Source organism: Symphalangus syndactylus, chromosome 1, assembly GCF_028878055.3.
Source record: "Symphalangus syndactylus isolate Jambi chromosome 1, NHGRI_mSymSyn1-v2.1_pri, whole genome shotgun sequence".
NCBI lineage: Eukaryota > Metazoa > Chordata > Mammalia > Primates > Hylobatidae > Symphalangus > Symphalangus syndactylus.
Window position 1 is genome coordinate 100,656,443 of NC_072423.2, and position 22,044 is coordinate 100,678,486.

Here is a 22,044-nt window from a genome sequence, read left to right on the forward strand (position 1 = left end):
ACTTGATGAAATCTCCTATTTTGGCAAGATTTATAGTTCCTTTTCATAAGTTCCTCTTTACTTTGTGTGTGCTTTATATTGTCTTTGGTTGACAAGAGACAGCCAAAGAGATCAGTCAGCAGAGATACAAGTAGGGATAAGATGGATAGGGAGAAACAACAGTGTTCAATAGGGAGGGATGTTTCAGGGAAACTAATTTCATAAGTGGTCATTTCAGTAGTGAATATATTTGAATGGTTAATGGCTGCTGTTTTTTAGCTGCCCTACATATCCATCAATAGAGGATCTGTTCCATAAATATGGCACAATGAAACTCTGCAGCTGTTAATGAAAAGGAGATTTGCTAGATGTCTTAATACAGATCCATCTCCAGAACATACCAGTGTCTTCCTTTTAAGTGGTGCACATTGGGGCTGAATACTTACTAAGAAATAAAAGGGCTCCCCAGTCAAAGCTGACAAGTGTCATTACAGCATGACCCCTGTGGTAGATCCCAGCACAATACACTGGCCATCACTCCACTCTCTTTAAATGTCCTGGGGTTGTTTCATACAGCAGACCATCACACCCAAAGCCACTATGCATATAACTTGGTTATCTCCTGCCAGGCTTTAGTTCAGTTAGTGCTCCCTTGGAAATACTCAAGACCCTAATGAACTATCCATCTGTGAATCTGTGAAGCTACCAATTTCTTAGAGGCCTCTTTGGAGAGCTGGCTGTTGAATACCCAGTATGATGGTCCTTAGCCTTCTTAGATCTTTCCTGTACCACTACCTCTATGCCTTTTGCCAAGTCCAAGTGTTCACCAGAAATGGAATTGATGCCAGAAAGACTAAAGCTAACAATCTGAGCAGAACAGTGAGCATGTCCTATCTGGGAAAAGTCCAGCCCAGTGGGCTAAATCTCTAGCTGAACACAGAGACTATGCTCCTTCCAATTATACTGGAAGCCCGACCATGAGAAAACAACACTTCAACTACACTGTTCAGAGCCATCACCTGTTCACACGTGTGTCTGTATACATGTACACACACATTTTGAAATAAAAATGCTTCTCAGATGTACTGCATCATAATAAAACAGCATTGTATGTACAGCTCAAAAAGAAGTATGGCATACCTATAAAAGAAGTCAAAGGCAAAGTGTAGAAAAATTCATACAGTACGTTATCATTTGTATAAAAAGGAGCCGTATCTACTAAGTACATGCACACACAGACACACATATATTTGTTTATATAAAATATGTCTGGAAAGATGCAATAGGAAAGTGTTGAGTGGTAACCTTTAGGGAAGGAAACTTGGGAATTAGGGTTGGGTGGGGAGAGTGTTATTTTTCACCCCTTTTGTACTCTGTATTTGTTTTACCACGTGTGTAAAGACTGTTTTATGATTTTTGTAGCACAACACTTGAATACATAAAGCATGATTGGCTCCCCAGAAGGCAGGTGTTGGCCAGGCAGTGGATGCACGGTAGGGCAGTGTGCAGCCCTGCATGCACGTGGCTGGTATGCCCTGCGGGCAGCAGCTCCCCGCACACAGTGCTGTGAGTCTCTGGTTCATGTCATTCTGTGGAGCAGGGGTTGCTCTAGCACAAAGAGGTTTTTGACAGGGAAAGGCAGAGCCAGAGTCAGGGCAGGCCCTGGGCAGGCTCCCAGAGAGCCCAACCACCCTCTAATAAGGGGTGCTCTCCACCCTATCTGAGGAGCAATTGGGATCTCCTAGGAAGTGAAACTGTTACATATGTCTTATTACAGAATTTCCAGTGGAGTGATTCTGAAAGAAACAAATGTGTATGGCATGTTGTGACTGCTATGTCTCATGATATATTTACGTTTTTATGTAACTTTTTTCCATTTTCAGATCATCTTTTATTTTAATGCAAAATGACAATATATTTTTCAATTGATTTGCCCCATGTCTGTGTTTAAATGTTTTCTAATGCACACACGTGTTTTAAACTCATTAAAAAAAATGACTTAGATCCCATCCCACTTTCATGTTTTATATTGCCAAAACTCTGCTTTTTGGAGAGGTGGGTTATCTTCACTTCTGAAACAGTACTGCTTGGGAGCTGGTTTGGCCCTGGCTATTCTGGGGAAATGACACAATATTGACCTAGGAGGGGCCCTAATCTTTCCCCACTAGAGCACTACCTCTAATAGGGGGAAGGATGGGAGAAAGAGGGTAGTGAACCCACCTTCAGGCCTGTCCACTCAGGACATGCCCACACTAGCCTCTCCAGGGGCTCTGCCCTTGGCATCCCCGTCCCCCACCTGGGCTCTGGCAGAGAAGTCGGGCGGGAAGAAGCCGGCCGAGTGCCCGCCACTGTAAGAGGAAACGAAGAGAAACAGCTCCAGTCAGCCCCAGAAGCGAGGCCTGGAAAAACTCTGCAGCTGGAGCTAACACAAAGGACTTTTCAGACCCTGCAGCCAAGGTGCCCAGTGAGCTTTTTTTTTTTTTTTTTTTTTTTTTTTTTAAAAACAGCTATTAGGGTGACAAGCCTTTCCAAAGGCCAGCAGTTGGCGAGAGTTTCCAGGAAGCTGGTCTGGCAATGGGCTGGGATTGGAGCAACTTTAACAAGTTAAGTTCAGAAGGAAGGAGTCATCAGGAAAGGTTTAAGGTTCAACAAACTTTTCAAATTATTTTGCAAAAAGTTCTGGCTTTCCAATTCAAAGGCATGTTTCGCTGTGACTGTTTTAAGCCAGAGCCTATTTAAAAGGCAATGCAACTAGCACGCTTCAGATTCACTCACTTGAGGTATTTGTCTAAATCCTCCGAATGGGCTTTGCAAGTGCCATCTAGTGCCTAGTAACACTGGGGCCATCTTACACATTTCGACAGGCAGCCCTCCTCCCCATGTGCCTGCCCCCAGCCTCCATGGTCGTGCGTGCACGCCCACACACACAAACACACGCGCGCGCGCGCACACGCATGCACCTTCCCTAAGCAGGAAGCTGCTCTTTGCCAAGAGCGAATGGAATTCAGATTTCCAGAGGGTGTCCTTGGCCTCCAGCTCCACGGCTGCATGATGAAGAAAGGTCCTAGTGTGTGTGCTGGGGGCTGGGAGAGAGGGGCCTCCAGCTCTGCTCACATTTATCTGGGCCCCAAGAAAAACCCACAACTGGCTGTGCTCTCCCCAGCCACACCCAGCCTTGGTCACATTCCTTCCCTTCCTGAGCCCACACTGGGTGGCCCCGGCAAACCAGCTTCCACACCTCCCTCCCCACCGGCAGGGAGATCTAGCCCAAGCCCCCATAGGGCAGCCAGCAAGTACAAATGAGGGGCTGCACCCCCGGCCCAAAGAGCCAGAAAGCACGGAGGACCCTCCCTCCACCCCACCCCCAATGCTGAGCATCCCCTTGTGGCTGCTGTCACTCATGGGGAAAGAGACACACTCCCTTGTCTAGCACCCAGTGGGCTGAGCTCCCATCCCTTCCTTTGCCTGCTTTCAGGAAGTCCCTCTTCATATCCAACCTTGACTCTCCTGGCTATGGTGTTTGTGGGCCTGGGATTGAAGGGCCATCACTGTCCTTTGCACCAGAGCTTCCCAACATACCAGCAAGAAGGGACTGTACCCCTTCCCCTGTCCAGTCTGGGCCTTCCAAGCCCGGAGATTCAGCAACCTCAGGAATTAAACATTTATAGGAAAACATCTATGCAGACCAGGGACATGAGTCAGGGTGGTCATCAGCAGTAGCAAGGTGGGTAGGCTGGTCACGTTTAGCTTCTCTTTAGCCCAAGTAATAGGGTCTTCCACCTGTGTGGCCAGGGAGGGGATAGGCTGAGAGCGATCTTTCTACAGGCTGTCAGCATCAACAAGTGGTTGTGATGAGCAGGAGTCTGTATGGCTTTTCAGGTGTTCCGGCTCAAGGAGACCCAACACCAAGTTGGAACTTCCAGGCCTGGTGCCTAGGCAGAAGGTGGGCTAAACAAAGGCCAAGGGGAGCTCTGCTCTGTCACTTCCCTTTGTTTGCTAATGAGACTGTTTCCAAAAGCTGGCCTGGTAGCCTGTGGGATTGTTTCTTTCAAGATTTCTTCTAGGGGAGAAGGTGGCCGAGGTTTTGCAGTCTGCATCACCCAGTCCCCAGAATCTACAGGGGACTCAGCTTGCCTAGTCACAGTTCAGCTTTTGGCCTTGGCTCCAGGGCCCATTCTTATCCCCGTGCTTGGGTCAGGGATGGTCAGCAGCCCTGCCCTGATGCTGCCTGCTGGGGTCTCCTGCTGAGTACCATGAAGGCCTACTGTGGCCTGAGAAGCTAACTTCACTGTCCCTTTTGGCCTGCCCTAGACCCTATATTTGTTCAAGTATACATTGATTCACTGGCTTCTCCTTTAGGCAAGGCCTGCAGGGGACTCAGCTGGGGTTCATGATTCCTTGCCACCGGTGGTGGGCCTGCATGGCCAGGCCCAAGGCCTCAAGTGCCACATACTGCTCCCCTGACAGTCAGGTGGCTAGGGTATGACACTCAAGAAAATGCCCAGGCAGAACCCAGAGTTGGGGTCACTTGATCTAGCCCTTCTGAAGGGGACTGGTTGGATTTGGTGCAGGGAGGAGACAGGCCATGCTGGACCAGCAAAAAAGCATAGAACTCGGAGTCTGGAACCTGACATCTGGCCTTGGCTCTGCCATCAGCTGGTTGTGTCCACTGGGCAAGGTCCTATCATATCTGGTCTTAGGGCTTCCATTTACCCAGAGTCCTTCCATCACCTGACACCTACAGGGATGCTTTCCCAATCAAAATTCAGGCCATGTGGTTTGATAAGGCCACCTTCCAATGTGGAAGACAGGCTGGTAATGGAGAGGCCTGGGAGCACAGAGCTCCTAGGCACTGCCATGGAATGTGGGGACCTTAGGGGAAGGATATCTCAATTGAAGCTCTTCAGAGCCCCTGGGGTGGACAGTTCTGTACTCTCATCTGCTAACCCATACCAGCCTGAGCTCAATCATACCAGCCTGTGAAGGCTGCCCCACCACACTGCTTCTGCACCCACCACATCAGGCCCCCTTGAGCTCCCACCTGGAGCCCACACACCCAGCTGGTGGGGTTCATGGGGCAGTTCAAAAAGAAAAGCAGAAAAAAGCATTTGAGTATTTCGGACTGGAAGGAATTCAATTTAACTTAACAAATCAGGACATGAACCTAAAGAAAACACTGAAAAACAAGCCCACCTTTGAAAGGCCCAAAGAGGGAGGATTAGGTGGGAGAAGAAAAGTCCCCCTGGGGCAGAAGACAGCTGCTCAGTCCAGACCAGGGACCGGGGGAGGATACTGGGCTTGAGTGCAGACCGGGCCAGAGTAGGGAGACAAGCTCAACACACGCTCGAGGACTTGAAGTCAGGGGTGCTATCTGACTTTTTAGCCCACTCTTTCTACCCCAGATACAGAGACTAGCTGCCTGAGGAAGCATAGCGGGGCCCACAGGCTGGCTGCCTGGTGCTGCCCACCTCCTCTCCAGGGCTTGGCTCCCTGGGGGCAGAAGGCTCAGACCTATAACCACAGTGGGGTTGCAGGGATTTATTTGGGGGAAGAACCCTGACTGGGTCAGAATGATTATGTGCATGCATGTATGTGTGTGTAGCTCCTTGTTCTCTGAAAAGCCTTGCCTACCACCCTACTTCCCAAGTAGCCTCTATTGCCTTGCAAAGTCACCCCCTGCTGTCTGCCTCAGTTTCCCCAGCAGGGCACCACAGGACACTGCTGTGGTGAGGTTTATACTTAAGGTGCAGTGCAGTCTGATCTTGTATGAATGCTCAGTGCCAAAGACTTAGGAGATAAGTCAGGCAGAGTCAAAATTAACCTTTGAAAAATCCCTTGAATTGGCCCTAAAAATAATCCCTTTCCCAGATCTTTGTGTATATCCCCTGCTGGGTTGCTCTTCTGCCTGCTGAAGTGGGAGAATCTCTGGGTAGACATCCAGAGTACCCTGGGAGAGGCATGCCAGGTGTTCCTGTACCTTTTTCAGGATATTCCCAGTGTCATCTTCAGAGGGAGCCTCTGAGGCTGCAGCCACACATGGGAAAAGATTACTTATGGAGAAGATCAGAGGCTAAGGGGCTGGGGATGGTGGGGACATCTGATTTTGAGGTCAGACCTGGACTCCTGTCTACCTCTATCTCTCTACCTTTTATTTTTCTTTCCTTCTCTCCCAACAAGGCCCTCTTTCTAAGATGGCACCTCAGGCCTCCCATGGGACCAACCAGGCCTGACAGACTAACTGCCAGACTTCCTCCTGCTAGCCAATCACTACCAAGGACGTGTGCCTCAGATGCAGCCCCTGCCCAGGACACCTACATTGTCCCTACAGGGCCCATATATCTAAAGCATGAATGCCTAGCCGGGGGCTCTGGGGCACCATGAGAAGGCATGAAGCTGGGCCTGCCAATTTGCGTCCTGGGAGGGCAGGTCAGCCTTGTCCAGGCAATCCAGGAGGCTTCCCAGTGGCCCACTGGCCAGTGAAGACCTTTGACCTCCTTGCCTGGTGGCACCAGGTTTATGATGCACATAGAGGCTGAACTTGAAGAATTCTTATTGCAGAGGGCAGCCACAAGAGCCACTGGCCGGTGCCCAGATAATCTCTGCAGACTGTTGCCTCCTGCTCCATGGGCCACAGAATCCCTTTGTCTTGTTACTGCTACACTGCCTTCCTACCAATCTTCAGGGTTCATCCCGGCCTCTGCCCTGCATCTCCAGGCTCCCCCAGAGATTGTGTGTCTGGGAATGAGCCCTGGCTTCTGCTACTATCTCCCAGTGATACTGGCAAGTCCCTATCCTTCTTGAGGCTTCAATTTCCCCGTCTGTGAGCTGGGAGGACAGGCCCACTAGATGCTCTCTGAGGGACCTACCACACAGGATGTGGGCTGTGTGTCTCAGCCAACAGCAGCATCTCCTTCTAACCCCAACACAAGAAATACACATAGTAGGTGTCTGGTTAATGCTCTTGGAATTTCAGCCTATACTAAGCATCTGAAAGCCACTGAGTCTGAACTCTGCTACCATATTTGAGATTATCTCTCCATTGGGCACCTACGGGTTGCCTAGAGACAAGCTACCATGGTCCTCTTTCCTCGCCCGTCATGTGCAGGGTCAAAGGCAGGTGAGCTGCACAGCTCGCCCTGCTCTTCACTCTGCTTGAATGTGGGTGCTGGCCTTGGCAGATGGGCCCGACAGTGATGAGAACAAATGACAGATGCATACTGGGGCACCTGTGACTGCCATGAGGCATAGTCCACTGATTCTGCCTCCAACCCCCTCCCCAGAGCAGAATAGTGAGTGCTAGGTTTCTGCCTGTACCTCCATGGGAGCCCCAACAGCTCCTGAACCCCATTCTGAGACTTCAGGTTGTGACTTGGGGACCTCTAGACTTCCCTTCCCTCCACCTGACTCCAGACTGTCCTGGAGCTTGGGACTCTCAGGCCTCTAGGCACATCTTATTAAGGACAGCAGCTGACAGCCATATGTTGTGATCCCATTTGTATCCCATGGTAACTCATGACCTGGCAGTTTCAAAAGCTCTCAGGCCAAATAAGGAATGTCCCAACGGGATCTCCCATCATAAAGAGACATTCTATGCTGGCTAATATTTTCAGGCATTTCCCCGAGTCAGGTATGTGGCTAGATGCCTAACACCATCTCTTCAAGGCCTTACACTAATACTGTGAGATATACTCCCAATGTATACAAGAGGAAACCGAGGCTCATAGAGATTAGGTGACTGCCCCAGTGTCCTGTGGGCAGGATGAAATGACCCAAGCTGGCCAGGGCTCCCTGACAGACCTTGTCCCTGGATTCAGTGAACATACACCAGACCATTAGCTGACAAGGAATGAATTTGACAAGCTGTTGTACCACCACACTGAAAACTACAGGGCAGGGTAAAAGATATGAAAGTCAACCTAAATAAACAAGGGACACATGATGCCATGTGTCAGGAGCCCCAATACTATAAGGATACCCATTCTCCCATGCCCATCTAGAGTCTGCTGCACCTAGAAGAGGCTCTCCATGGCAATTGGCATATGTATGGTGAGGCAGAAACCCTACAAAGACAGCAAAGCCAGCGATGGGGAAGGAGAAGCAGCCAGAGCCAGCAGGACCAGCTGTCGAAACCTGTTAGCAGACTACAGTGAGAATGAAGCAAGGTCCTGGCCACAAAGAACAACTTGAATCTGACCAGTGGCACCAAATAGGGTCCAGAAACAGAGCCACATGTAGCCAGTGAGCTGATTGTAAAGACACTGATACGGCAGGGTAGTGGGGAGAGGACGGGCCTTCCCATGCCAGGTGCTGAGCCAGACTAGATATCCAAGTAGGGGAAGAGTGGACCTTGACCTCGGCCTCACATTGGACACAAAAATCAATCCCAGACGGAGTGCAGATCTACATGGGAAAGGTGAGCTAATAAAGCTTTAGAATAAACCAGAATATCTTTATGACCTTGGAGTAGTCAAAGTTTCTTAAATAGGACACAAACAGCCCTATCCAGAGAGGAAATGTTTGATTAACTGGACCACATGAAAATTAAGACCTTCTGTTCATCAAAAGACACCATCAAGAGAGGAAGAAGGCAGCCTGCAGAGGGGGAGGCGATATTTGCAATGTGTGTGTGTGTGAGAGAGAGAGTGTGTGTATCTCTCTCTCTGACAAATGACTCCAGAATATCCATATAGGACCATAAATCAACATAAAACAGGCAGAAGATATAGGCAATTTATACAGAATGATGTATCTGACTAAATGATAACATAGAAAGGGACTCAACTTCATTAGTCAACAGGTTACTGCAAATTAAAATCACCATTTGATGTTGCTAGACATTCACCATCATGGCTGAAAAGGAAACAACGGAAAATGCCAAGTGTTAGGATGTGGAGCAGCCACAATGCTGCCTGTGGGAATGAAAATTAGAATGACTCCTTTGGTAGACTGTTGGGTAGTATTCAGTAAGAGTAAACATATGCCTACCCAGGACCCTGCAGCTCCACACATAGGCATATATTCCCCAGAAATGCAACCTGATGCTCACCAAAAGCATGTACAGAATATTCTTAAACAGCAACCTACACCAGAAACTGCCTGCTGGCCACAGGTGGTAGAATGGATGAATGATGTAGGCCATGCACACAATGGAGCACCAGACAGCAAGGAGCATGAGGGAGCACTGCTCCCTTCAGCCCCATAGAGAGGCTGCCAGACATCAAATTGAGTGAGGGACACTGGACACAAAGGTGTATGAGTTGCATCATTCCCACCGCATAAAGTTCAAATGTGGGCAAAGCTGGTCCTTGCTGCTAGAAGTTAGGCTTGTGGTTAATCTCAAGGTCAGTGACAGGAAATGGGAGCCTGAGAGGCTTTCTGGGGGTTCTGTTGCTTCCTCTGGGTGCTCCACACATGGGTCCCAGGGACTGAAGATGCCTCAAGCTGCACACTTGAGACCTGTGTACTAATCTGTGTGCATGCACGTCACCCTTTAACTAAAAGTTTAACACCACCACCCTATACCAGGGTAGCCCAGGTGAGCCTACTAATTAGGTGGATAGCCCTGGCCTTCAGGGCCACTAGCCCCATCCCACTCCCTCACTTAAGGGGACACGGCTTCCAGACTTCCTGACTAGGTCGCCTCCGTGCTTCAGCCTCCAGATGCTCTGCAGTTCAATCTCCGCTTTCAGGTATAGGCAGAGCACACAAGAGATCTATATGGGATGTGCCCCCTGCCCAAACCCGCCCCGACCCCCTGTCCCAACTGCCAGAAGTGTCTCCATGACAATATCAGTGCAGTTGTGAAGTCCTTTGCCCTCCAGCCACCTCTGTGGTGTGAATGTTCTCTCTGTCACATCCTCCAACACCACCTGCTTGGCTGAGGACCTGAGCAGCATCATGGCTGGGAGTTCACAAGTGGAGAGGGCTGAGCCTTGCCAGAGTGCACTGGGGCAGGGTGATTTGGATGGCCCTTCCCTTGCAGAGGAAATGAGAAGCCTCACTGGTTTCCTCTGGGCCATCCACCTAGACAGTGTGGCCCTCTCCCCATAACAGCAGCCCTAGAAGGCCAGCCGCTTCTTCCTCACATGCTCAGATGGGGGAAGTGAAGTTTGGAAAGGTTAGGGGGCCACGGGGGACTGCCACAGCTGGGCTGATGCAGGCTGGGAGCCAGATTGAGGGCATCTGACTCCCAATCCCATCTCTTTCCCACTGAGCCATTACGCCTCAGTTTTAATTTAATTAGAAGAACATTTAATCCCCCCGTGCATTTCAGAGACGGGTTTGAGCCTGGCTGGGGCTATGTGGGGCTCTGACAGGGATCCTATGACTCATGCAGCCCTGCACAGCCCTCCCGGGCGGGCCCCCAGAGGGCTTCCTTGGCACCTCATGCAGACAGAGGTGGTCTGGAGCTTTGCAGAAGACAGGACACTGGTCTAGAAAGACAAAATTGTCTCATCTGTTCTTGACAAGCCCCTCACTCATCCTTCTGGACACTGGTTCCCAGAACGGCCTTTCTGTCCTTTCCCACCAAAGTTTACAGGGAGAGAAATATGGTGAGGAGCTTAGACACTCACAGAGCTGCAGTGCCTGGTACCCTGGGGTCTGTGGGAGTGGGCCACAGTGGGCCTGGATGTCTCCAAAATGTCCCAGGCCAAGCTGGTCCCATCAAAAGAGCTAGCCCCTTGTTCCATGGAGCCAAATTTGGGGCCACCCTTGTGACGTTTGCCCTTATTTCCAGACGGCACAGACTGGCCCTGTCCTTGCTGACAAATGCAGAATTCAGGAGACATTAGTAGTGATGTGGATGAAAGCCAGGCCACAGCGGCCTTGCTGGAAAAGAGCAACTTGAACATCTTGGCGTGAGATTCTGCAGGGTCCAGGAGAAAGTTGAAGACATGGAAATTCTAATTAACGCACATGGGGCTGTTTTTGCTCAAGGATTTGCAAAGCTGTCATGTCGCAAGAGGCCAGGCAAGCACATGCTTGCCAGGGAGGTGCTCACAGTCACCTGGTGGGGGTCTCTGCAGCTTTCCCTCTGCCTTCTTTCGACCCCCTCTGCCCAGCCTCAGGGTTCCTGGTCCTCCCCCATGCCCATCTCAATGGGCCGGGTGCTCCCTGAGTGTCTCCCTGGAGAGTGGGACTGAGGGTGGTATCTGTTAACCTCGAGCTGGGGCTTGCCCGTCTAAGATGCCAAAACAGAAGAGATGGGGGCCCTTCAGAGAAAACACACGACTGGGCTGGGCAGAGCCATAGGCTACAGGGCTTATGGGCCTGTCCTCTTGGGCTGTCTGTCTCAGGTATCCATGTGCAACCAATGGGGCAGATGTGTGAATTCCAGGCCAGTCCTGGCTGGCTTGGCAGTTGGGGATGCAGTGTGAGGGAAGATTTCACAAAAGTGGTTTCAGCCTCCCAGGGTTGCTGGAAGAAGCTCACCCAGGCCACACCTGCACACAGCTCCCAAGTTCACAGCCGCAGATCCTCAGGCCCCTAGCCCTGTGCCTCAGCACTGGCACAATGTGTCTGCAGTCCTTGCTTCATCTTAGGCAGGGCTGAGTGAGCAGCAATCCTAGGGCTTCTCCATGCCTGGGGCTTTGGGGGTTCTGGGGAGGAAGAGACCAAGAGGGCTATACATGTGCTGCTCCCTCCTGGCACCATTCGAAAGGCTTGGGGAACTGGTACTGAGGGCTTTGAGAGCCAAAGGAGGACACAGCCGTGCAGCCTGAGTGTGTCCTGAGGGGTTTGCTGAGCAGACATTGGAAAGATGAATGGAAATCTGGTAGCTGCAGATGGGTGACAAGGGCATTCTAGATGGCAGGTCACCACATGCAAGGCACAGGGATGCACACAGGCATGGCACCATCCCCGCCCACTGTCGTGCCAGTGACCCTTGGTGAGCAGAGGATAGTGAGTGGGTCAGAATCCCAGGAACTCATCCTGGCTCTTGGGGTACAGGGCTCCTCTTGTCATGGGGGTTCTCCCCAACTGCCCGTGCAGGCCTACAGTCTCTACTTCACACCTTTCCCTCAGAAGCCCTGTCATGGTTCTGGGTGGGAGACACAGGCTCAGGGAGTTTGAGGCTGGCAGGGACTCTCTTGTGCCCCATTGAACCTAGGAAGACAGCTTCTGCCTGAAAGGTGTGTTTGAGGCTGAGTCCTGGCTGCCCAGAGCTGGTTGAGGGTCCTGAGGCTGAGCAGTAGGGCCCACCTATAGGCTGGGGTGCAGCGACGCCACCCTATCTCCTGGGTACCCCGCGCCTCAGCTTATCATGACTCCCTAGCTTGCATCAGGCCTGCTCACCCCCCACCCCACCTCTGGCTAACAGGCCCCGGAAAGAGGAGCTTCGCCCAGCCCCAGGGACCTTCCCGTAATCAAGGCTATAGTGACCTCACCTCTCTGGGGCCCTGCGGGCGGGGAAAGCTCGAGATGGAAACAAAATGTGTCTTTATTTATGTTTTTAATTTGAATTCTGGAACTGGCCCAGCATGGTAATACATTTAACATCAGTAGAATGCTGAAGAAAAATGGAAATGTTTTTTGGTAACTGCCTCCCACCCACTCTGGCCCCTGTGAGACCTCAGCACACATCCCTGTCCCTCGCACACACCAGGGCGTGTGCCTCTCTTCCTAGTTCAGGGTCCATGGGGCCAGGCTGCCCACAGGAGCTTCGCTGCATCCCTGAGCAGCTGGAACCGAGTTTAATTATGGGCATCACTGGGTGGGCTGTGCGGGAGGTGAAGGAATGCAGCCCCAATGAGGGCAGAAGACCTGCACGGCCCCCACACCCCTGCCACCAGGCGGTTTGGGCCCTGAGGAAACAGGGTGCCCACTGCTGCCAGCCTTCTCCCCCAGGTGGAGTGGGGCCTCTACCCAGCCTGTATCCCTGGAGGAGCCTGGGTTCCTAGGCCCTGACACTGTACATGCCAACTCTCCCCTTTAGGCTTCTCTGGAGGGACCGTACCCTGACTCCTGAGGATGCAGGAACCCAGCTCCCCTGAAGCCTCAGCCCTGAGTCTTCCCTGACCAGAACACAATGCCTCAAGGTGGCCCCTTTGCAGCAACCTCCTTGTTCTTCCCTCTCCCAGTCCCCTCTTCAGATCCCTCACCCAAAGCCCCATGCCTGGGCTCCTTCCTGCCTTCCCAGGCTGGCTCATATCCAGCAGCCACTTTTGGAACAGCCTGCTCTGAGGGAGGCCTTGGTAAGTTCCAGGACAGGGACCTGGTTGGGTGATGACTGGAGTCTCTGACCTGCCTGGGCCCACTTATCACTGGAGGCCTTGGGAGTGCCAACCTGAAAAGGCTGCAGGATCTTGCAGAATGGTAATGTGCCAGACCCAAAGTGGGCGGAGAGCTTGGGGGTGGATGTTCAGGTCTCTCAGGCCCTGTCATCCTGGAGTGGAACAAGAAACAGCCCAGTGTCCTAGATGACACAGCCACACTGGCTTGGGGTCACCCCTGGCCAGGTGGGTAACCTCTGGCTCCAGGGAGCTTGGCATGTGCTGATACCAGCACTGGCAGCCCTCACCCCCATAGTGGTGATTTACTGGGCAGCTGCAAGTTTGGCTGTGATCCACATAAGTGCCTGGTCTCTCACCACCTTCACCTGCAGGGGCCTTGCAAGACCCAAGAGTTGGTAAGGCCTGGCTGCCCAGCTAGATGGACTGTGGGTGATGGCCCTCTCCTCCCAGTAGGACTTTTTGCATGTCTGGATGCCAGTCTGTGACCAAGAGAACCAAGGTGAGCGAGAGCTCCAACAGGAGAAACAAGCAGCCAGAAGGATGAGAAGGGACAGTCCCCTCTCTGAGGGGACAGCCAAGAGGCAATACAGGCACTGACACCTGTATTACACACAACATGAGCCACTAAACTCTAACACTGATCACTTTGGAGGTCCGTCATATCCAGGACTTGGTACAAGCCTTAGCCACAGTGTAAGCCATCATTCTGCCTTCTGGTGCTGACCCGTACCTGGGCAGCCCATCTGGCTACCAGCCTGCTCACACCTCTGCTCCTGCCTTTTTACCCAGCCAGGAGGGGCCCAGAAGCTCAGAGCCCTATTCTCAGGGTGTCCATGACTAGTCACCCCTGCTTTCCAGTGACCTGCTGGCTCCCTTGGAGCCTCTTCACACCCTACCAACCATGAGGTACTGCCAACCTCTGTGAATTGGGGGGGCCTGGAAAGACAGTGAGCAGGTCCTGTCTGATAATAATTACCCCTTAAGACAGCCACTCCTTCCCTGGAGGTGGCCTCATTCTGGCTACCCAACCCTGCCAGTTCTCTGGTTACACCTGCAGCCCCCAGCACCATGGGTCCCGATTTCCTCAGTGATTTGCAAGGCCAGGCCTGCACCTGGCTGGCTGCAAAGGCAGGAGGCCTAGGGCCTCACTACGACAAAGACACACATGGCTCAGGACAACCTCCTGACCCCCAGAGAGTCCAAAGAACAAAACACCCTTTAGAAAAACGTCAGTAGAGAGAAGGAGAGTTCCCACAAGTGACCCTCAGAAGGGCCGCGAGTATCACTCACAGATCTTGACACAAAGACATTTATCAAGGGGAATCCCCAGTGGGTTAGCAGCCAGAATGGGACTGTGGCCAGAATGGACCTGGGTGCCCCAATGACCCCACTGCACGGCTGTCACTGCTGGGCACCCCAGCAGGGAGTCACATGTCACAGGGGAATCACACCATGGCCGGGCACCGGGGATTGGCCTGGCCATGCCGTGACGGTAGGGGAGGACGGGCATGCATCCCAGGCCAGCTGTGCCTCAGGGGAAGGCCAACTGGAAGGCGTGGAAAATCAGCCATTTCCTCCACCTGAAGGAGCCCCTGAGGACAGCAGCAGCAACTGGCAGACTGCACTCGGCATCTGCCCCATGGCTTTGGCCAGGGTTCCATGGGGAAATGCTAAAAAACAAAGTCGTCTCTTTTTTGGGGGGCAGGGGAGGGGGCTGGGGGAGAGAAAAACAATCTCAGACTCTCAAAGCATGAAAACAAGTGGAAAATGATCAGTCTGGTTTTCCATAAGTCAAAACAAGAGGATCATGTTCCCAGGCTCAGTGGGAAGTGTCCTTGCTCTCCTCTCTTGCCTGGTGCTTCGGTGCTGGGGCCAGGCAGATGGCAAGTGGTGGGCACTAGGCGAGTAGATAGCACTCTGGCCAGAGAGCAAGCCTTCCCCAGCACCTTGAGCCCCAGTCCCTTCCAGCCCAGCCCTTCACGCACATGTAGGCACTCACTGTGAGATGTGGGTGATGGGTGTCAGCAGAGTCTCCCCTTCCAGGTCCAGGTCCTCAGCGAAGCTGTTGGTTCTCATGAAGTGGGGCATGCTCACTTCCAGCAGTGTTGGGCTCTTCCTCACTGAGGAGAAAGTGTGGGGACAGCATGTTAGGCCTCCCACCCAACCTGCCAGTGCTGTGGAGCCAGGCCTGTGAGCTCCCAGGGCCAGGTGAGGAGTGGAGCTTGTGCCTGGAAGCTCCAGCCCTGACAATCAGTTTTATAGTGGGGTGTTGGGGTGGGTGGGTGTCTAAGATGGCCCCAAAGTGCCTGACACCTCAGTGTCAGGAGAGTAAAGGCCAGTGAATCCTCTTCAGAGTGGTAACTGTGCCTGGGGCTGTGCTCAGGTGTCCAAGACTCTCCCCACCTCAGGTTCTGGGCCTCTTCCCATGTTCACAACTGACACTTGGGTCAAGAATAAAACAGAGGTGACAGGCACAGGCCTGGTAAGGGACAACAGCTCCCACCACCATACATTGTCACACTCATACATTGACAGAGCAGTGGGTCAGGAAAGATGGGGTGATAGGACCTCTGACCCACGAGAATGGCAAGCCTGGAAGGTGGGGGCAGCCACAGAACTCCTTTCTCAAAACACGATGCCACATCAACCAGTTGTACCCCCAGTGAGGCACAGGAGTCCCTCCAACAGCTGGCTTCACATTCTGATTCCTGGGCCCACCTCTGCAACTTTGACACAGGAGCTCAGGATACTGATCCTTATCACTCCCCACTCTCTGTTGACACTATCAATATTTGCTCTTGGCTTATATTTGTCTTCATTTAAATATTTTATTGCAAAAGGATTAAGTACTCATCTGTGAGAAGTGGAATAATTTGAAGATTCACAATGGCTTTCCTCCCCCAAAGTCATCAGTGTTAACTGCCAACTAGATCCCTAGCCCACCCTCTCTGCTCATCTGAGCAGCAGATGCCAGGTGGGAGTTGCTTTTATACACATGGGATGTCACTGTGACTCTGTTCCTGTCACTCTGTAACATAAGCTCATTTCATTTTTCTCTAGGTATATAGGCATGGATTTAATTATTATTTTAGTCATTGCATAATAGTCCACAGTTTAGATTGGCCACAGCTAACCATTCTATATCATGGACATTCAGGCTCTTATAGTTTTAAGCTGCTTAATTATTCAGACTATGATGCCATATCCATCTTTATTCTTAAAAGCTGACATACTGGAGCAGGGTGAGAGGGTGTGTCCTTAGTAATTTTAATAAATGTTGCTAGATTGCTTTCCCACATCCATGCCTGAATGAAGTGTTGAATGAAGCCTGAATGAAAGTTGTCAGCACCTTTTGCAGGGACTACCAAGCAGGGATGAAAACTGAGACATTGCTGTTATTTCCATCTGTGTTGAATACCTTTTATGGGCTTGGCATCTATTTGGGTTTCCTCTTGCAGAATTGCCTGTTCATATCCTTTGCTCACTTTTGCTTATCACTTTGTAGGAATTTTCTATAGATTACAGACATTAACTCCTTGTTATATGAGGCATAGATATCTTCCCCAGTCTGTTTTTTTCACCTGAATTATGTTGCTTTTATCCTAGAAAATGTTTTGTTTTTAAAGTGATAACATCTTTTGCTTTATAAAAAAGGAAGGTTTTCCCACATCAGTGTAATACAACTCTCTCTTAAATTTATTCCTAATTTCACTATTTGAATGTGTTGTATGTATACATATGTATGTGTGTAAAAGTTTTAATGCATTTAGTATTTATGCCTGATAGGACAGATGATCAACAATTAGAAAATGAAAATTTAAAGGGTGCTACATACAAACTTACTGAAAAAAATCTAAAATAAAACATAAAACCATAAAATGTCTTGAAGAAAACATAAGAGAAAATCTCCAGGACCTTGGATTTGGCAGTGAATTGTGAAATACGAAACCGAAGGTTTAACTCGTAAAAGAATCAACAAATTGGACTTTATCAAAATTAAAAGCTTTTGCTGTGCAACAGACACTGCTAATGGAATGAAAATACAAAGCACAGACTTGGAAAGAATATTTGCATATCACCTATCAGGTCAAGGACTTGCACTCAGAACATATAAAGAATGCTTACCACTTGACAATAAAGTGAACAATCCAATTTTAAAAATGGATTATAAATAAGCAAATGAAAAGATACACAATTAACATAAATATGGAAATGCAAATTAGAATCACAATGAAATTCCATAAATTAAAAAAAAATTCAAAACCTGACAATATCAACCACTCTCGAGGATGTGGAACATGTAGAACTCTCATATGTTACTAGTGGGAACGCAAAATGGCACAGTGACTTTAGGAAATAGTTTAGCAATTTCTTATTAAGTTAAACATACACATACCACATGACCTATCAGTTCCTTTCCCACTCAAGTGAATTGAATTTTTATGTTCACAAAAACCTGTACATAAATGTGTATAGTAACTCTGCTCATAATAACCAAATACTGGCAACAATGAAGATGTCCTTCAACAGGTGAATGCATAAACAAAATGTGGTATATATTCATGCAATGGAATACCATCCAGCAATAAAAAGAAATGAACTAATGATTTATGTAACAACATGGATGAATCTCAAATGCATTTTGCTAAGCAGTGAAAGAAGCCAGATGCAAAAGAATACATATTATAGGATCCCATTTATAGGACATTCTAGAAAAAACAAAACTACAGGGACATAAAACAGATCAATAGCTGCCAGTGGTTAGGGGAGAAGTACTTGACTTCAAAAGACTCACCCCAGGGTATTTTTAGGGGTATGGAACTTCTCTGAATGATACTGTATTGTGGATACATGACTCCAGGCATCTGTCAAAGCCCACAGAACTGAATCTCAAAGAGTGGATTTTACCGTATGCAAATTTTAAAAATTAACCTGGATGTTGGAGGACCCTATGATGGAAAGCAGACTATGATGAGCGAATTCTATGTGTTACAAACAAATGACATAGTGAAAGGAAAGAAGGAGGAGGAGCTGGCATATGTTGCTTTCAAAAACACTGTTTTGACTGGACACTATGGTTAAAGCAAAAGTCTGTCATAAACACTCTAATCTAGTAGGTAAATTTGCTTCACATACGGTACTACGTGTACAATAGGGTTACACAAATAAGTAAATTGAACTGTAGGTAATGGGAGCCAGGTTTCTCGCTGTCAGAGAAAAAGCTATAAATAAGTTGTGGGGGAGGGGGCAAGGATGAACTCTGGTCAGAAATGTCAGTATGAACTCATGGTTAGCTTTATATAGATACAGATATGTAAAGATGTATGTGTACTCAGGTTACATACATACATATATTTCCTAGCTCTGTCCACTGAGAGGAGATAGAAGCAGTGATACCCCAGTAGCCACGAGCATACCCCGTGCCTAGATCCAGGTTTTTTATTCATTCTCCAATAAAAGGAGCCAGGGCTCTCTGGATGATTCTAGGGCTAGGGTAGGGAAAATAAAAGATGAGCCTGAAGTATTGTCAAGTGCTAGAAAAGAAGTAAATGCTTAAAAATAAATGAAAAGGATGGGGGCCACATCAAAAGGACACATGAACCCACCAATGGCCACAGCTAGAACAATTTGAGTGACAAAATAAATAATATTGGACTATAACTCAAAAAATACTCCCAAATCCACAGTGATAAAATTAAATAAACAGTTGGAGGAGAGGGACAAATCTTCCTTACAAAGGAATTCCAAATAAAAAATGTAGAAGGACTGAGGAAAATAGAAGTACATCACGGTAATATTTGCTGCAGGAAAATGATCCGTGAATGAATGCTGAAATTAGTTGGTGAAACTCAGAAACTTCAGTTTCTTCCTTGAAATATATTTTAATTGCTGTGGTAGTTTTACCATATATTTGCAGATTTTTTTTTTTTGATACTCTCCTGCAGGAGGTAGAGTTGAACTCCTCCATTCCCCACCTTGAGTGTGGGCTATACTTAGTGACTCACTTCTAAAGACTAAACTATGGAAAGGGAAAGACAGCAGTTCACTTACAATGGAGGAGCCTGGCCGACACCACTTTAAACAAGTGGCTCAAGGTTAATATTACCCGTGATAAACCATGTTGATGTCATGTTCCACAACGAGGAAAGCATCTCACCTCATTGGCATTTTTCCCCTAAACCTATAACCCTGCTCTAGTCCTGAGAAAACACCAGACAAACCCAAACTGAGGGACACTGACACCTGACTGATATTCTTCAGAAGTGTCAAGTTAATGAAGAACAAGACTGAGAAGCCCGTCACCGATCAGAGATGACTAAAGAGACATGCTCAATAAATGTAATGATAGATCCTAGATGGGTTCGCGGAACAGAAAAAGGACATCAGTAGTTAAACTGGGGAAATCCAAATAAATTTACAACTCTAGCTTAATAGTGTACCAATGTTAATTTTTTAGTTTTGGTCAGTGTACCATGGTTATGTAAGATGCTAGCATTAGGGGAAGCTGGTGAAAGGGATGTGGGGACTTGGTACTATTTTTGTTTCTCTTCTGTAAATAAAAAATGTGAGATAACAAGTGAAAACAGAACCTGTATACAATTGCACAAAAGAATATTAATTATCTAACTAAGGATATGCAAGAACTCTGGAGAAAATTGTAAAACTTTAATAAGAGACAATGAAGAAGATATAAATGGAGAAATATGCCTTCATTCCAATGACTAGAAGACTCAATACTGAAAAGATTATCTCTAAATCTTAATAAATCTCTCCAAATCTTAATAAAAATCTCAAGGCTTCTGTGTGAGAACTTTGGCAAGCTGATTCTAACAGCGACTTGGAAGTGCAAAAAGCCAAGAATTGGCAATATTCTTGAAGAACAAGGTGGGAGAACTTGCTGTACCAAACATCAGTACTTCTTCCAAGGCAGTGGTCATTAGGGCAATGTGGTATTGACACAGGGAGAGACAAATAGGCCATTGGGACAGGATTGAGCATTGGGAAATAGCCCACACAAATATGGAAGCTTGCTGTGTATCAGAGGTGGCCTGCACATCCTGGGAAGAGCATGGACTTTTCAATCAAATGTTCAAGAGCAGTTGGATACCCACACTGGAAAAACATTAAGTTGGACCCTTAATTACCTCACATCTTATACCAAAAATTCATTCTTGTCATTCTAGGGGATTGAAGACCTAATTATGAAAAGCAAAACTATAAAGGTCACATGACTGAATATAGAAGAATATCTTAATGACATCAGCATTAGGATGGTTTTCTTTTTTAAAAAGAAGCAATAACCATAAGAGAGAAGACTGATTAATTTGACATTAGAGTTAAGACCCAATCATCAAAATACACCTTAAAGAGTGAAAAGACAGTGCCCACAAAATGCAAAGGACTCCTACAAATCAATAGGAAAAATATAAATGACTTAATAGAAATTGGGCAATAGACAAAGTAGCACATCACAAAAGAGGAATCCAAACGGCTGATGAGCATGTGGAAAGGTGTTGCGCCTGACTAGCAATCAGGGAAATGTAAATAAACTCAGGAGCTCATGGCCCGTGGGGGCGAATGGCAGACTTCCAGCAGGAAACCACACAGACATTACTTAGTCACAGCCAGGAGAAGGGCTCAGAGTGAAAGGGCTCTGTGCCCATGACATCCTTAGAGAGACCAGGGAAGGACCTGTAAGGCTTGAAGAATGTGTGTAGATTCGGAGACCCACAGGTCTGGGACCTGGCAGAAGCATGTTACTGCCCCCATTTTAGAGATTTGGGGCTGAGATTCAAGTACCCTGGGTTATATAATGCAGTTGTCAAGTGACAGAGCTAAAACTTCATCCAGGATTCAATTTTTTTTAAAAGGAAGAAAGAAAAAACATTTTGATGTTTGCATCACTTGTATGTAGAAGAAACGATGGAGCACAGGCTAGAATGTGGAGTTGCTTTCCAAACAGCCATGACAAGTGCCCATCTCCAAAGCCTGAGGGCCAAGGGTGAGCCACCTGACCCCTGAGGAAGGTTCTGCCCTTGTGTTTTAGGAAATTAAAATGTGCACATCAGTTGGCTGCCCAGAGTAGGTGGGACCTGCACCTGCCAGAGAGGAATGTGTGCTTTTTGGTTTAATCCTGGGAACGGCATATGGGGCCCCCTATAACAAGGGGCAGAGAAGGGCTCCACAGGTTTGTTTTTCCAATTCAAGAGGAGAGGTTATTGTCTGCTGGCTTGTGTGTCGGAGACTGTGGGGCGTGCTTTCTCCGCCACAGGGAGGCAGTGACCAGAGCTGCCACCTCTTCCCTGTTTTCACCTGTGGTCGTAGCCAGGTCAGGCATCTAGGAGAGCATAGAGGGGAGCATAGAGGGGAGCTGGGGGTGGGTGGGTGGGGATTCAGCTCTTTCCAGACACACTGGTCCTGCCTCTTTCAGGCCAGGGCTTGAGGGCAAGTGCTGTGCCCTAACAGGTCTTGCTTGTCACCCCCACCTCTGAAGTGGGTATTTCACAGCCTGAACTCACAGCTGCAGAGAAGGTTGAGCCCATGGTGTACTTGGAAGGGCAGTTCATCTGGATATCCAGCCTCTGCAGGAGGTACCGGAGCAATGCCAGGTGCCCTTTGCTGAACTGCCTGGAGTGGCTGTCCCTGGGGACAAAGAGCACAGCATCCTGGTGACAATGAAGTCACACTTTCCTAAGACAGTCCTGGTTTTTGATGCTTTAATTCTTTGGCTGCCTTTGCTTTGTCAAGGCCAGGATCTGGGCCTAAATTTTCAGGGCAGAACAAAACAATTTTGTTTTCTAGGAAAATGGGAGGTCTGGGATGGCAAAGG

The 22,044-nt window shown here is 48.7% G+C and overlaps 2 protein-coding genes across 6 annotated transcripts in view; one reads left to right on the top strand and one right to left on the bottom strand.

Annotated features, from left to right (window-relative positions):
• Nucleotides 1–22,044, bottom strand: part of KCNQ1 (potassium voltage-gated channel subfamily Q member 1) — a 404,394-nt gene that overhangs the window by 174,104 nt on the left and 208,246 nt on the right. For all 4 annotated transcript variants that reach the window (XM_055271769.2, XM_055271764.2, XM_055271779.2 and 1 more), the window contains one exon: nucleotides 15,214–15,334. In XM_055271769.2, coding sequence (XP_055127744.2) covers nucleotides 15,214–15,334 — 121 coding nt within the window. The remainder of the gene's footprint in view (nucleotides 1–15,213; nucleotides 15,335–22,044) is intronic.
• Nucleotides 1–22,044, top strand: part of LOC129479150 (collagen alpha-2(IV) chain-like) — a 122,155-nt gene that overhangs the window by 26,225 nt on the left and 73,886 nt on the right. The window contains exon 2 of one of the 2 annotated variants that reach the window (XM_063635955.1): nucleotides 12,917–21,562. The exons of the other annotated variant lie outside the window; for it this stretch is intronic. The gene's annotated coding sequence lies outside the window, so the exon portion shown is untranslated. Of the gene's footprint in view, nucleotides 1–12,916; nucleotides 21,563–22,044 lie in introns of those variants that run through there. 2 annotated transcript variants of the gene reach the window in all.